The sequence below is a fragment of the Musa acuminata genome, chromosome BXJ1-8 (genome assembly GCF_036884655.1).
Source record: "Musa acuminata AAA Group cultivar baxijiao chromosome BXJ1-8, Cavendish_Baxijiao_AAA, whole genome shotgun sequence".
NCBI classification, from domain to species: Eukaryota; Viridiplantae; Streptophyta; class Magnoliopsida; order Zingiberales; family Musaceae; genus Musa; species Musa acuminata.
The window spans coordinates 49399712-49412997 of record NC_088334.1 but is presented as its reverse complement, the minus strand read 5'-3'; the positions used below and the strand labels follow the sequence as shown (position 1 = coordinate 49412997).

The following is a 13286-nucleotide window of genomic DNA, read 5'->3' as shown; positions in this document are numbered from 1 at the left end:
AGATTTAATGTGACATCATTGTGAAATCTAAGAAAATTATATATATATATATATATATATATATATATATATATATATATATATATATATATATATATATATATATACATATATATATATATACATACATATATATATACATACATATATATATATATGATCGACTGATCTTTCTATATATTTGATCAACTGATCTTCGATGTCAGTTTGTTATGAGTTCTATTCTAGAAGAAAAAGTGAGTGTGAAGAAACAAGATTCTGCACATCATGAAAACTCTACACATATATATATGATCAACTGATCTTTCTATATTTGCACATAATAATATATGTATAGAAAGATTTATCTATTTGATGAATATACTGCAGCAAGGAGAGCAGCACCGATTCCCGATCCATCCTCGGAGACTTTGAGAAGAACGTATGGGGCGACCTCATCACCTAAGATCTCACCGATAGCTTCGTTCAAATACTGCTTGAACATTGTATAGCCAATGTAGAGACCGCCTTCGACTACGACCACGGTTCTTCTCGGTTTGCCTCTCGTTCTTCCACTCGCAACACCACCACTCCCATCTCGTCCTGTTTTCTTCAGCATCCCAACTATGCCTGCTGCAGCTAACCGGGAAGCTCTTCTTGTGACTATGTCACATACTCTCACAACGAGCCTTCTTACCTTCAAAGGGACTCTAGATATCTGGCATGATCCAGCAGAAATGATTAGAATGCTAACTAAAATGGGTTAATTGGGTGCAAAAGACCATGAAGATATTGTTGAACAGTGCGCCTACCTTCAAGTGTTCCTCAAGTACCCTTCCAACTTCTGTCAGATCAGGTGAATCATCCTCATGCATGTTAGCCATCAGAGGTGTCCTGATCAAATGGGAAGTTTGAGGTAATTGGGAAACTCTTACAGGATAGTAAGTACTTAAGCCATGAGCAATTTAAAGTCGCAAATAAGAGGGTTTTGTTTGCACTTAATACACCTTCAGACAAAAAATAAAGAGAGAGAGAGAGAGAGAGAGATATCAGAGTAAAGTTATTGCTGCACCAGCTCATTATTTCTCCATCGTACCAAAAAATTTGTAGAAGAACCTTCTGGATGATGCCGGCACCTTTTTTCTAGCAACATTATCCTTTCAATAAAATTAAGACAGTATCCACGTAAGTGATCTCAAATAGTTGGAACATTATGACTTGTTATTGTGTTATTACTATGAAATTAACGCTGTTACTCTTTTACAAACATCAATACTATGCCATTGCACTGAGAATTGGAGAAAGTTCATGAACTCAACTGACCAAAAGAAGCCATCATATGATAAGAACCAGCTACGGTGTCATGATCTAAAACTTGATATTAATGCAATCACATCAGCATGAAGAAGAAAACGATTTCACACCATAGTGAGGAAAAACCTTGTATCACCATGCAATGATGGCATTAGTAACAGAGCAGGATCAATTGCCAGCATATCTCCATTGATCTTAACTAGGTCATTTTTTCATAAATTAATAGTATCAACTATCAACCCTCAAACTCTAAAAGTGTTATCCAAGATGACTATGTCTCTGTGATGTAGATCTGAAGGTCCAATAGTCATCTTTATAAAACAAAAAAGTCAATCTATTTTATTTAATGTAGAAATTGAATTCATATTGATGATATGTGATTGGTCATGTTCAATGTGGTCAGATTACACTTTCTGGATTATGTTAGAGGCATATGACATATGAGCGTCTTGCATATCTAATAGTTTTTCTTTTTCCATTTGTGTTCCATTCATGTATTGTTCTTCTCTAAATGAAACATGCTGATGTTTGTGGCTTCATGTCTTTGTGTGCGATAGCATGCACACAAGCAAATGTTAAGTCGTTAAGCAACACCAATAAATGTCCTAACAGAAAATCAACTAGAGCATCACAATAAAAGATCACAAGAACAGCTTCAGTTAAAGTATAATAGGAACTAAAAAGCAATAGCACTACAAATTTGCCAAAGAAAAATGAGAATGCTTCATGATATAACAAGTATACTAGAAATGAACAGCAGTTAACTGACAAGCCAATCTTAGACCAAGATCCAGCAGCAAGTTTTAATATGTATCAATAGCATACCTTAAGATAAAGGGGACTGATAAATTTTTTGCAGGATCTAAAAAGATATCTGACTCCTCTGCCATCCTATAAAGCACCCTTCTAACAATGTCACCCAAGTACATTCCTGAAATCATTTTCTCAAAACCCTATACCACAAAATCAAAACCAGAAGCCATCTCAACCAAGAATTAGAGTATACAAAAAAGTGGGTGCACTGTAATCCTTGCCTGTTCATTACGATTAGGGCTCTCATCATCTAGAGCTATATCATAGGAGGTTCTCGGTAGATGTGATGACCAGAAATTCCCCCATTCCATGTTGACAACCTAATCAGTATAATAATGAATGGGCACAGATGATATAAAACCAGCACTTTACTTTTAGTACAGAATGAGAAAGGCATCAAACTGTATGACTTGAATAATAAAAGTAAAAGATACCATTGCACCAGAATTTGTAAGAAGGCCTTGACACTTAATAATTGCATCAGTGCGCTCAAGATAGCAAGCATTTGTCCCTGTTCCAATTATCACAGCAGCGACAGTGTCCTCATCATTATAATGCCCAAGAGCCAATGTGCCAACAGTGTCATTCACCTGGTTACAACCAGCACATAGAACTTGATCAAAATCACTTGGGCAGCAGACTTTATTGCAAACTTTTGAGTACAATAACAAAATCCAAATAAAAAAACACAACAAAATTAGGAGATAATTAGGTCTAACATCCAGAAAATCATAAACCGATCCAACTTTAGGTTAAGCCATTATTTGCAATCACCAGATGGAGCAGTCGAATGCTCCAGTCTTAATATCAATCTGCAAGTTGATACATTGTCAAGAAGGTAATTCGTACTATACAGATGATGACCAGTCACACAAACATGGTCATGCGGTCCATCTAGAGTTCACTGAATTATTTACGTGAATACCAACTTAATTATCTGAATAAAAATCAAGGTTTGTCATCAAATATCCGACCAGGCATATCAATCCCTGGATGTATGTACCGACACAAGGTTCTGACACATAGTAGCATTCCCACATTAAAGAAACACCAGCTTCTTTGAGATGATGAAAGTATTTACAATGCTATGAACACTTAATGCTAAATGTTTTAAGCATGCATTTACAAGAATATGCAAAAATATGCATTTACATGCATGCACAGACTTGGCATTGAATGATTAAACAACTTTAGCAAACAACAATAACATCTGAAGAAATATAGTGAAGCTTTTAAGCTGTAACAGCTAGAAGACTAAGATCATACCAATGCAGCTACCCGCATATTAAGTCCAATCTTTGTCATGGCTTCATTTAAACACTGTGCAATATCTTTTCCAACCTAAATCCCAAAGCATAAATTAGTCAAAACAACCACTAAAATTGTCATTATGGCTTGTATTGAATGAAGTCATCAGCAATATAAATCATATTCCAGGTCAATATGACATAAGTTATATCTGTATACCATATCTTTATCATTATACAATTTTACCCAAACATAAAATTTATAAAATGCAATCCCATGATGTATAAACTTGTTCCCAGATCTAGCTTTATGCGCAGGCTCACAAAGATACAGACTAGGAATTAGTTAAAAATTCAAGTTAATAAACCAAATGGACTGTGCCAATTTCAAATGTTTAATTACCAAAATTGTCACATATAATAGATCAGTATTTTACCAGTGCAGCAAGCTACTTCAAGGTATTAGCTAGTGGAAGATCATGTTTAAAAACAGTACTCAAATGTAAAAGGTTACTGCTACTTTTCACTTGACAGATCATGAGAGTGTAACCACATCAATATTATCTCAATACAAGCTTGGAAAAAATAATACAAGCAACAAAAAGCAAAAAATGTTCCCTTTTTATGCTTTCATTGCAGTAAAATCAAGAAAGTAGCGGCCTTTAACATGAGATATTTGAAACAAAACCTCAATAATAACTGTAATTATATGCTGTTGTTATTCATGGAATAGTTATATTAGCAAACACATCTGTAAAAGTGTCACATCTTAATATAAAGAGAACAGAAAATCTAACAGTAAAATGAATGTCTAACGTGACAAATAAAGCTTACTATAATTATACAACAACAATAACAAGACTGTAAGTCTCAATTTTTTGAGGTTGGCTACATAGATCTTTTGTCGTCATTGAGATCAATTGAGGACACCTATAAAGTGAAGGCGTCTCACGTCACTTCCGGGTGACGACATAGCTCTATGCTAAAATCAGTTAAGATCCATGTCATGAGATCTAACATAGTTTTACGCTGGTTATCAGTAACCTAACGCAACCCTCCACCTTTTTATTCCGAGCTTGGGGCCTGCATTGGTGATGTTAGCTTACTATAATTATAATCACAAATATTTCTATTTATAGGAACACCACATCCAGCTTTGGAAAGATGCTTGCTGAGAAGCATGTATATAAAACTGTAACTATAATTAAGGTACCAAAAGCCGACATCATATATTCTATTTCCACATGTCAAATATTTCATGCTGATAAATGTGAAAAACATGACAGAGTAGGCACAAGCGCTAGAGAAGCTGCTGGTAAAAGACACAAAACCAATATGTCAGTACCCCTTTACAAAACAATGATACACATCAATAAGTTCAACTCACAGCATCTTCAATTGAAAACCCTTTAGTCCACTTGATAAGAACACCAGAAGAAATAGACAATTGTTTCACAGGAAAAGAAAATGTAAATCCAAGATCTTTTCTATCATCTGGTAGCTGTTGAAAACCATCATTCTCACTTTGAACAAACCGCTTTAGTATTGAAGCAATAAAATTAAACAGCTCCTGCATAGAAAATAATGAAATTTACTAGGTTAAAGAAACCACTAAAAAGAGCCAAAATAAGGAAAATTAGACAAACAAATTAGATGGACCAAACAGGAAAGCAAGAAGTACCTCACTTGTACCAGTCATTAATTCCTGGGGAATTGGTTGACTTTCCACTTTGTGACTCAATATCATGGACCCTTTACCACCAAGCTGAACCCGCAGGACCCTAAAATTTGAACCTCCTAAATCAAGTGCGTAGTATGTACCTTCTTCGGTTCTGGTAAGAAATCAACATCAGTTCATTCAATCATTTCTAATAAGAAGAAAACATAGCCAAAAGGAAAGGAAACAGCCAATCCTCATCATAACTTTGTGAAACTTATCATAGTGATATGCATTTTGTACAGTCCAAATCCACTGTTCACTTCCTGAAGAAGTTAAGAAAAAACTAAAAAGAAAGACTGTGAAAACTGATCTGCAAAAACCTCTAGAGCTTCCTTACATAGAATATCATCTTTCCAGTTGACATGATTTAACGTAAAAGATGCATGTTTGTGCACCCCTCAAGCAACCCAATTACCCTACATGTCTTGAAAAATTAAGTCAAATTAGTTGAGATTCACTGATTCACCAAAGGGTTTCCTAAAATCATTTTAAGGTGCTTCCATGAATATATAAAAATAGAGATATACGCATGAAATTGATCAAAGGCTTAATCATATTCATATATGCCAAACAATATACAACAACTATCAAGAAGAAACCAAATATGAAGCAACACATCCTAATCATGACTTTATGACACATATGATGCTGATTTATTTTGAGAGGAAGTCAAAACATATTGTTCACTTCTCGAAGGACAGCCAATACAACACATTGAAAGGGTCGACAAGCACAGGACTATTCCTGCTCATCACCTACGTTGCAAAGAAGCAACCTTATCATGACCCCAAGAAGGAAAAAAAAAGAAACGGAAAACCACAAATACTATTCTTGTGGAAGTCCTAGACTCAACAATGAAAGATCAAATTTCCTTTCATGGTTTTATGCTTACATCACCACAATTATGACATAAATCAAGTGCATATGCTAAATCAACTGCATAGGTGCATGTATCTTAGTATCAAAATGGCATTACTAAATGAGCAAGATTAATGCTTCCAGCCCAAATTTAAAATAATAATTTCTTGCAGTGAACTAACCCCTCCCAACCCTATTACATCATCTCTAATCAGCTTCTTTTTGGTCTAAAATGAAATTATTAATAATACTTGGTTGTATTTGCCATTTCTTTCAGTGAACAATAGACATATGATGGTAATCTATGTTTAGGGGAAGTCAAAACATATTGTTCAGTTCTCGAAGGACGGCCAATACAACACATCATAAGCGTCGATATGCATAGTCATAACCTGGCAAGCAGAGTACTATTCCTGTGCTTCCAATACTGATCACCCATGTTGCAGAGAACCATCCTTATCATGACCCCATGGAAGTAGAATGAAGGAAAAAAAAGAAAAGGAAGACCGCAAATACTATTCTCAGTAGGTCCTAGACTCAACAATGAAAGATCAAATTTCCTTTGATGGCTTTTATGCTTACATCACCAATGTTATGACATGAATCAACCTAATAGGTGCATGTTTCTTAGTATCAAAATGGCATTACCAAACGAGCAAGATTAATGCTTCCAGCCCAAATTTAAAATCATAATTTCTTGCAGTGAACAATCCCCTCCCAGCCCTATTATGTCATCTCGAATCAGCTTCTTTTTGGTCTAAAATGATATTATTAATAATACTTGGTTGTATTCGCCATTTCTTGCCATTAATAACACTATGGTATGAAGAACAACCAGGAGCACAAAACTTTCTCCATCTCTTCTCAGAATATAGCGGTAGCTCCTAAATGTCATTACTAACTATGCTCGAAACTCATATACCAACAACTATAATACACTAACCAATCAAGTTGAATTGATATGAGAAGAATTAACCCATGATACAACTAATCGCATGGATTCAGCTTGTAAGCAGTAAAGTGTCAGTAATACCCAGGCTATGATGAGAAGTACTTAAAATGAGGTATAATTCAGAAGTACTGCAAGGAAAAAATGTTCATTTAAGGAAAAATGGAATGCAAATAACCAACTTGATTCACTAAAAGCCAAAAGAAAGAGTGAATTGATAGATTTATGCATGAAGTTGTTTCCATCATTCTAAATGAAGAAAACGTTCATCTATCCAACTTTATCTAGAAACAAAAATAATAATAAAAAGACATCACATGCAAATTGAATGATAACATATACAATGCAAGCACACTATAAATCTTTTCAAAATATTTACAGATTCAGACCATCAATTCTGCAAGAAAAATAGCAATCTATTAGAACAAGGTACCAATTAATACAACGCCATAAACAAACAACTAAAAGAGGAAAAGGATAATAAAAATAAGCATTGAACAAGAATTAAAGTCAATAAATAGTTCACCACTTCGGTCTGTGTTCCCGCTGATCACACTATAAGCACATATTCCAACATAAAGATAAGGTTCCTTAATGCAATAAAAGTCAAAGTTGCAGCAGATACAGATATCCCAAAAGAAACAAACACAGCAGAAACGCTTCAAGATCCTTTGTATGTATCCAACAAACAGTACAATAACACAAAAGGGAAAAGCCGCAAAGTCTGTGTTCGGAATGATGGACCAGGGCAAATGAAGAAACAAAAGCAATTACCACTTACCCATCCGGCAGGTTATCGATGAAGGTGAGCAACATCTTGAGCTTGCTGCCGCCGTCGGACGCGAGACCAGCGTGCATCTCCACCGCCATGGCGTCGACCACCTGGCGCAGCCTCCCAACTGGGGTGTCGCACGCCACCTCCAACTCCCTCACCAGCGCCACCGCCTGACCCCAGCGCCACCGCCTCCTCACGCTGCGGCTCACGAGCGCCGCCGCGATCGCGCACGTCACCACGGCGCACCCCACCGCCAACCCGAGGCCGACCCTCGCCATCAATCCCCCCGCAACCTCGTATCGATCACTCCATCCACCGGCCCCCAAGGGCCCCAGGACAAGGAACCACCGCCAGCAGGGAGGGACAATAGATGAATCCGAAGGAAACAGCGGAGGAAACAAATCACGGCGGCCGGCCGGCCGGTGCCGACGGGACGAGTGCTCGACGGAGCGCCGAAGAGAAGTCGAGGGAGTATGGAACAGCCTGCGGAGCGAGTATAGCGAGAGGGAGAGGAGAGGGGTTAATTAGTGGGTGCCTCTCTTTTATACGGAAGATTTCCTTTAATATAAGTTCTAATAAAAATATATATTTATATATATAATATTGAGTTTAGAGATGGACAGCGAAGTGGCGTGCTGGGAATTCCCTAAATGACGGATTTGCCCCTGTGGTCCTTTCATAACTGGGCGAGTGTTTGACTCGTGTTCTTTGTGGCCCCCGAATTAGGACGTTACTTTGGGGCCTATTTGCGATGACGCCACCGTAAATATCAACCCCGTCAACTCCTTGACTTGGAGAATGATAAGATAGACACGTCGTCCACCGTGTCCATCAACCGTGGAGGGACCCATTCGGATCACATGCATCGCAGCCATTATATCATGGCCCCAAGTCACTGACCACCTTTTGCATAATGATTGTAGTTACCAACAAATCCAATTATTGAGAGAGCCGAGATAAGTCGTTGAAGGAGAGAGAGAGAGAGAGAGAGGTGTTATTATTGATCGCATGTGAAAAGGGTAAAATAGGAATACAGATAATAAGAGGTGGGGCGGAAGCAGCGCGGCTACAGATTCGGGCGTCGGGAGCGGAGGGTCGCGAACGGCGACGGACGCTGCGTGTCATGTTCTCCTTCCCGCTTCGATGGGTTTTGGCCAAACGAAGTTAGTCATTGCGGAGCGCGGGACCCGCAGGTACGTCGAATAAAAGATGAGGTTTGTGAAGGGGTAGTTTGGAGTTGAGTGGGAAAGTATCGGCAGCATATTCTCGTTCTGTCGGCCGTACGAGACTGACAGCTGTCCTCCACAAATTCCAGCTAAGACTACCCCCTTAATCTTCTGCTACAGCAAATATAACCTCACTTAATGTTACATTATTTGTATCATAAGCAAAGGAGACATTATTTATACGATCATGATGGAGGGAGCGGGATCAAACGGCTGGGATTGCGTTTCGTGTGGCACATGCCTTTTTTTTTCCTTTAATGGGTAGTAGGCCCCATGCTGAGTTGGGGGGGGGGATTGGAGAGGGTGTTTCATGGAGCTGATGTGGACCATACCATGGACCAAATTATTGTTGGTGTGTGCGTGTGAATGTTGCGACGATCCAAAATTACAAGTTGGCTTCATTATTTTACGTATGTACAGAAGAATGGCACGGTCAAGCCGAACAATTAATTTAGTTGGATTGTATTACCTTTTATTTGACATGTAAGGGGTGCGGATATCGTGGGTGTCAATTACCTTTTATTTGACAACCTTTTAATCAATGAGCCCGTTAGACTCCTTGCAGATTTATAAATATGATAATTGACATTTTAATTGAATGTAATTCTTGACTTTTTTTTTTTCTTTTGCAAGAGTAAGTGAAAGTCTTACGATTTAATAAAATTGTGAAAGTCTTACAATGATTTAATAAAATTTTTACTAATCAAGATGCGTTCAAAAATGAAGGTTTAATGTTTATTTTAACTTTTATAATTTTGGTGAACTTAAGTCCTTATTGTTTACTCGTATCTAAAATAACATTTATATTTTAAAAAATATAGCATATAAGACCCTTCTATCATGCCTGAGTTAATAGACGTTAGAATCTGTTTATGTGACATACTAACTAAAAATAAATCATTAATAGAATGATATATATAATTTAATTTTAAAATGATTAAAATTTATTTTAGCTCTTGTGGCATTAGTCATTGATCTCTTAAGCTCTTATAATTTATTTACGTTTAAAATAATTTTTTTTATAAAAAATACATAACACATATGTCACTTCCATCAAATCAGAGTTAACAAACATTATAGTCAGCTTACATGGTATAATAACTCATAATAAACTATTAACTCATATAATTTAAATTAAAAACAACCATCAACAGCAGCATCGAGTTGTTGTCTACTAGGGCGTCATATACATAAAATCTCTTCTGCATTTACAATGAGTTTATGAGTTTATAGTTCTATCATAAGTGGATGTGTATTGATATACTATGATCAAAAGCTTCTGAGTTTATCATTAGCGTGAGAGAGGCTACGTGAGTATGATGCATTGCCAGACAACAACGACTCGGTGCTGCTATTAGTGGTCACTTTCACGATAACGCCTCCTCCCATAATCGATGATGGTCTTAGTTTTTTTTTTTTAAACTTAAATTATATATATATCATTATATTAATATATTATTATGAGTTAACGTGCTACATACGCAAACTTTAACGTCTGTTAACTCAAACTTTACGAGAGGAGCTTATATCTTATATTTTTTAAAATATATAAATTATTTTAAGATACGAATAAATAATAAGATTTTAAGAGGTCTATGACCAAAACCGCTAAAATGAACCTTAATCCTTTAAACTTAAATTGTAAGTATCATTATATTAATAATTTATTATGAATTAGAATGTCACGTAAATAAACTTATAAACTTAGAGTTGACGGAAGAAGTTTATATGTTATATTTTTTAAAAAATAAAAATTATTTTAAACATGAGTAAACCATAAGAATTTAAGAGGTCAATAATCAAAATCACAATGATTAAAATGAATCATAACTCTTAAATAAATAATTATGATATATTATCATCAAATGAATATCTTACGTGTAGATAAAAATTAATGTTGAAAGTACTTTATATCTTGGATCAATTTGTACCTCGTTTTAGTATTTAATAATTTCTTGAAAAATGGAATTTTTCCACTTTGTATAGACACTTTGTATTCATAATTTCGGCACGCAAAGAGCAAGTGGTCAAAATGACGATCTGGTCAACTCCAGCGAATCGATTGGGACAGTGAATCGTCCACTCGCACGAGTTGATCCGAGTTTAGCTATGCAACTCAAGCCAACTCATAAATAAAACCCCCCAAATATAAAAGAAATAGAGTGATTTATCCGGTCCTTCACCCTAGTCGGTATCGGTCTTCTAATCGGTGCTGCTGCCGCCGCCGCCGGTGATCCCTCTCAAGCCCAGCTTCCCAGACGCTTCGCGTTCCTCTCCTCCTGTCGCCGCCGCCACCGCCCGTGCCCTTTGCCCCGGTACCCTCCACCCCTTTTCTCCTTCCCGATCCCAACCCTCCTCTGCCTCAGACCTTCCCTTTCTTCTCTCCCTCTTTTCTCTTGTATAGGTGATACTGATCTATACTGAGCGTTGGTATGTTGATCTGTACTGCGTCATACCAATTCAGCCATCGATCGGTATGCATTAGACTATCATCACGTTATATATGGATACCATCATGTGGTATTATTGTGCTGGATTGCAGGAGAGAATCCGTTTAATCGACCTTATCCTGTTGGTTCATTTGGACTTCACTTTCTTACCCTCTGCAGGGAAAAGTTGATTACTGAAGACTTCAGCATCCGAAGACCTAACAAGGTAGATGGAAGGTGCTACAGATCAGGTCATAGAACGGCCAATGTGGAAGAAAGTGGCCTATGGAGGAATGCAGCCAGGTTATGATGACAACTACACCGATGAGTCATTTCTTGAAGAAATGGTTATGAATGCTAATGTGGTAAAGAGGGATCTTTGGAAAGTGATGCAAGATTCTGTCTCCATTACTCAATATATATGCATAGTAGCTCTTGTGGTCTCTGTATGGGCTCACACATTGAGCTTGAACATTGATGAGATCTCTCTCCTTAAACTGGATGTAGGTCTCCTAGCACTTGGTTTTTCGATACTCTTGATCACTACTAGTCAGCTCTCCGTGCAGCTTCTCTCACGGTATTTTCTCAACATTTCCTTTTTCATATGTGGCCTATACATTTTGGCACCTATCTATCACACTCTCACCAGGTCTATGAGTTCAGATTCAATAGTGGCACTAACTGTATCGCTTCTCATCATCCATCTTTTCCTGCATGATTATTCTGGCTCCACAATAAGACCCCCCGGTGCTCTGAAGAACCCGAATCTGGCAAGTAACATCTCTTTGAATGCGTCAATAGTGGCATCAGTTCTTGTGGCCTCACGCCTCCCATCTAGGCTTCATGTCTTTGCCATCATGCTCTTTTCTTTGCAAATCTTTCTTTTTGCGCCACTTATCACGTTTTGCATCAAGAAATACTCCAACAGAGTGCACCTAGGCTTTTCATTTGCATTAATGAGTATGACACTGAGTGTTGTGTACCAGTTGCATGGCATGCTCTTTGTTCTCTTGTTAGGTCTTCTACTTTTCATATCTGTTGTTTGCCCCTACTGGCTTATAAGGATACAGGAATACAAGTTTGAGATAAATGGTCCATGGGATGAAGCTAAACTGTGTTTTGACATAACGGAGTAAGCATCACTTACCTGCATGATACCTTGTCAAGGGCATGCTTTCGGTAATTTACTGAGCATATTGCTCTTATTACTTATTCATTTCGATGTTGTTCAAATTTAGTATTCATGTCTGTACATTGTTTCTAGTATTTTCTTCTGTACATAAAATTATCAGCTAAATGCTGGTTTTGGACTGGTCTTCTGTACAGTATTTCTTATCCATAAATTGAATGCTTTCCAACAAAAGTGTGGAGTTTCTGATTATTCAAAATTCTTTGAATAATAACTCAAAGTAGACATATTTCTTAGAATTCTCGAAGTAGACATGTTTCTTAGAATTCTCTTATCCATAAATTGAATGCTTTCCATCAAAAGTGTGGAGTTTCTGATTATTCAAAATTCTTTGAATAATAACTCAAAGTAAACATGTTTCTTAGAATTCTCTTGTTGCTTCTTAATTGTAATTTCTTCATATCCTATACCATTATAAGATAAGGATAAAGTGAAGTGGAGAAAATGGATATGACTTGTATGATCCTAAGTTGAAGCTCTAGTAGCTGTATGACACTGTTTGAGGTTGAAGTCTCCTGTCACTGCTGTGTGGAGTGAATTGGATGTTCAATATGAGATGAAGCAAATTTCTCTGGAATCATGTAATTTACACTTTTTAATGTAATCATCTGTTCTGAAAGGTGGTTATCTTTCAAATATAGGATTTGGTATGCATTTGTGTGGTTATGAAATGTGTTATAAAGCCTTTTGCTGTAATTTTGTTGATGAAGATTTGTCAATGGCCAATCATGGTTTGTCATCATAGGATTGAGGCCTTTTCCAGCTGCCAATTGTTTTGACAATGGCA

The 13286-nt window shown here is 37.0% G+C and overlaps 2 protein-coding genes across 5 annotated transcripts; one reads left to right on the top strand and one right to left on the bottom strand.

The window, feature by feature from the left end:
* Window positions 1–243: 243 nt before the first annotated feature.
* Window positions 244–8174, bottom strand: LOC103995938 (hexokinase-3). Of its 3 annotated transcripts, none has more exons than XR_010476316.1 (10): window positions 7662–8174; window positions 5035–5185; window positions 4741–4923; window positions 3373–3447; window positions 2541–2696; window positions 2328–2426; window positions 2119–2246; window positions 1076–1136; window positions 792–873; window positions 446–697 (listed from the first exon to the last, which is right to left on the bottom strand). XR_010476316.1 is itself a non-coding variant. In XM_009416688.3 (9 exons), exons 1-9 carry the CDS (start codon window positions 7931–7933, stop codon window positions 344–346), a joined length of 1500 nt encoding a protein of 499 aa, XP_009414963.2. In that variant the 5' UTR covers window positions 7934–8174; the 3' UTR covers window positions 244–343. The 3 variants fall into 3 exon arrangements, 1 of the variants encoding a protein (XP_009414963.2); XR_010476315.1 differs by having other exon boundaries at window positions 561–697; window positions 1052–1136; XM_009416688.3 differs by lacking the exon at window positions 1076–1136 and having other exon boundaries at window positions 244–697.
* A 2867-nt stretch (window positions 8175–11041) lies between these two features.
* On the top strand, window positions 11042–12689 carry LOC135588526 (phosphatidylinositol N-acetylglucosaminyltransferase subunit C-like). Of its 2 annotated transcripts, none has more exons than XM_065080699.1 (2): window positions 11042–11196; window positions 11491–12689. In XM_065080699.1, the coding sequence occupies exon 2, from the start codon at window positions 11541–11543 to the stop codon at window positions 12444–12446; it is 906 nt and encodes a 301-aa protein (XP_064936771.1). In that variant the 5' UTR covers window positions 11042–11196; window positions 11491–11540; the 3' UTR covers window positions 12447–12689. The 2 variants fall into 2 exon arrangements, with proteins under 2 accessions (XP_064936771.1, XP_064936770.1); XM_065080698.1 differs by having other exon boundaries at window positions 11043–11355.
* The last annotated feature ends 597 nt before the right edge of the window (window positions 12690–13286 follow it).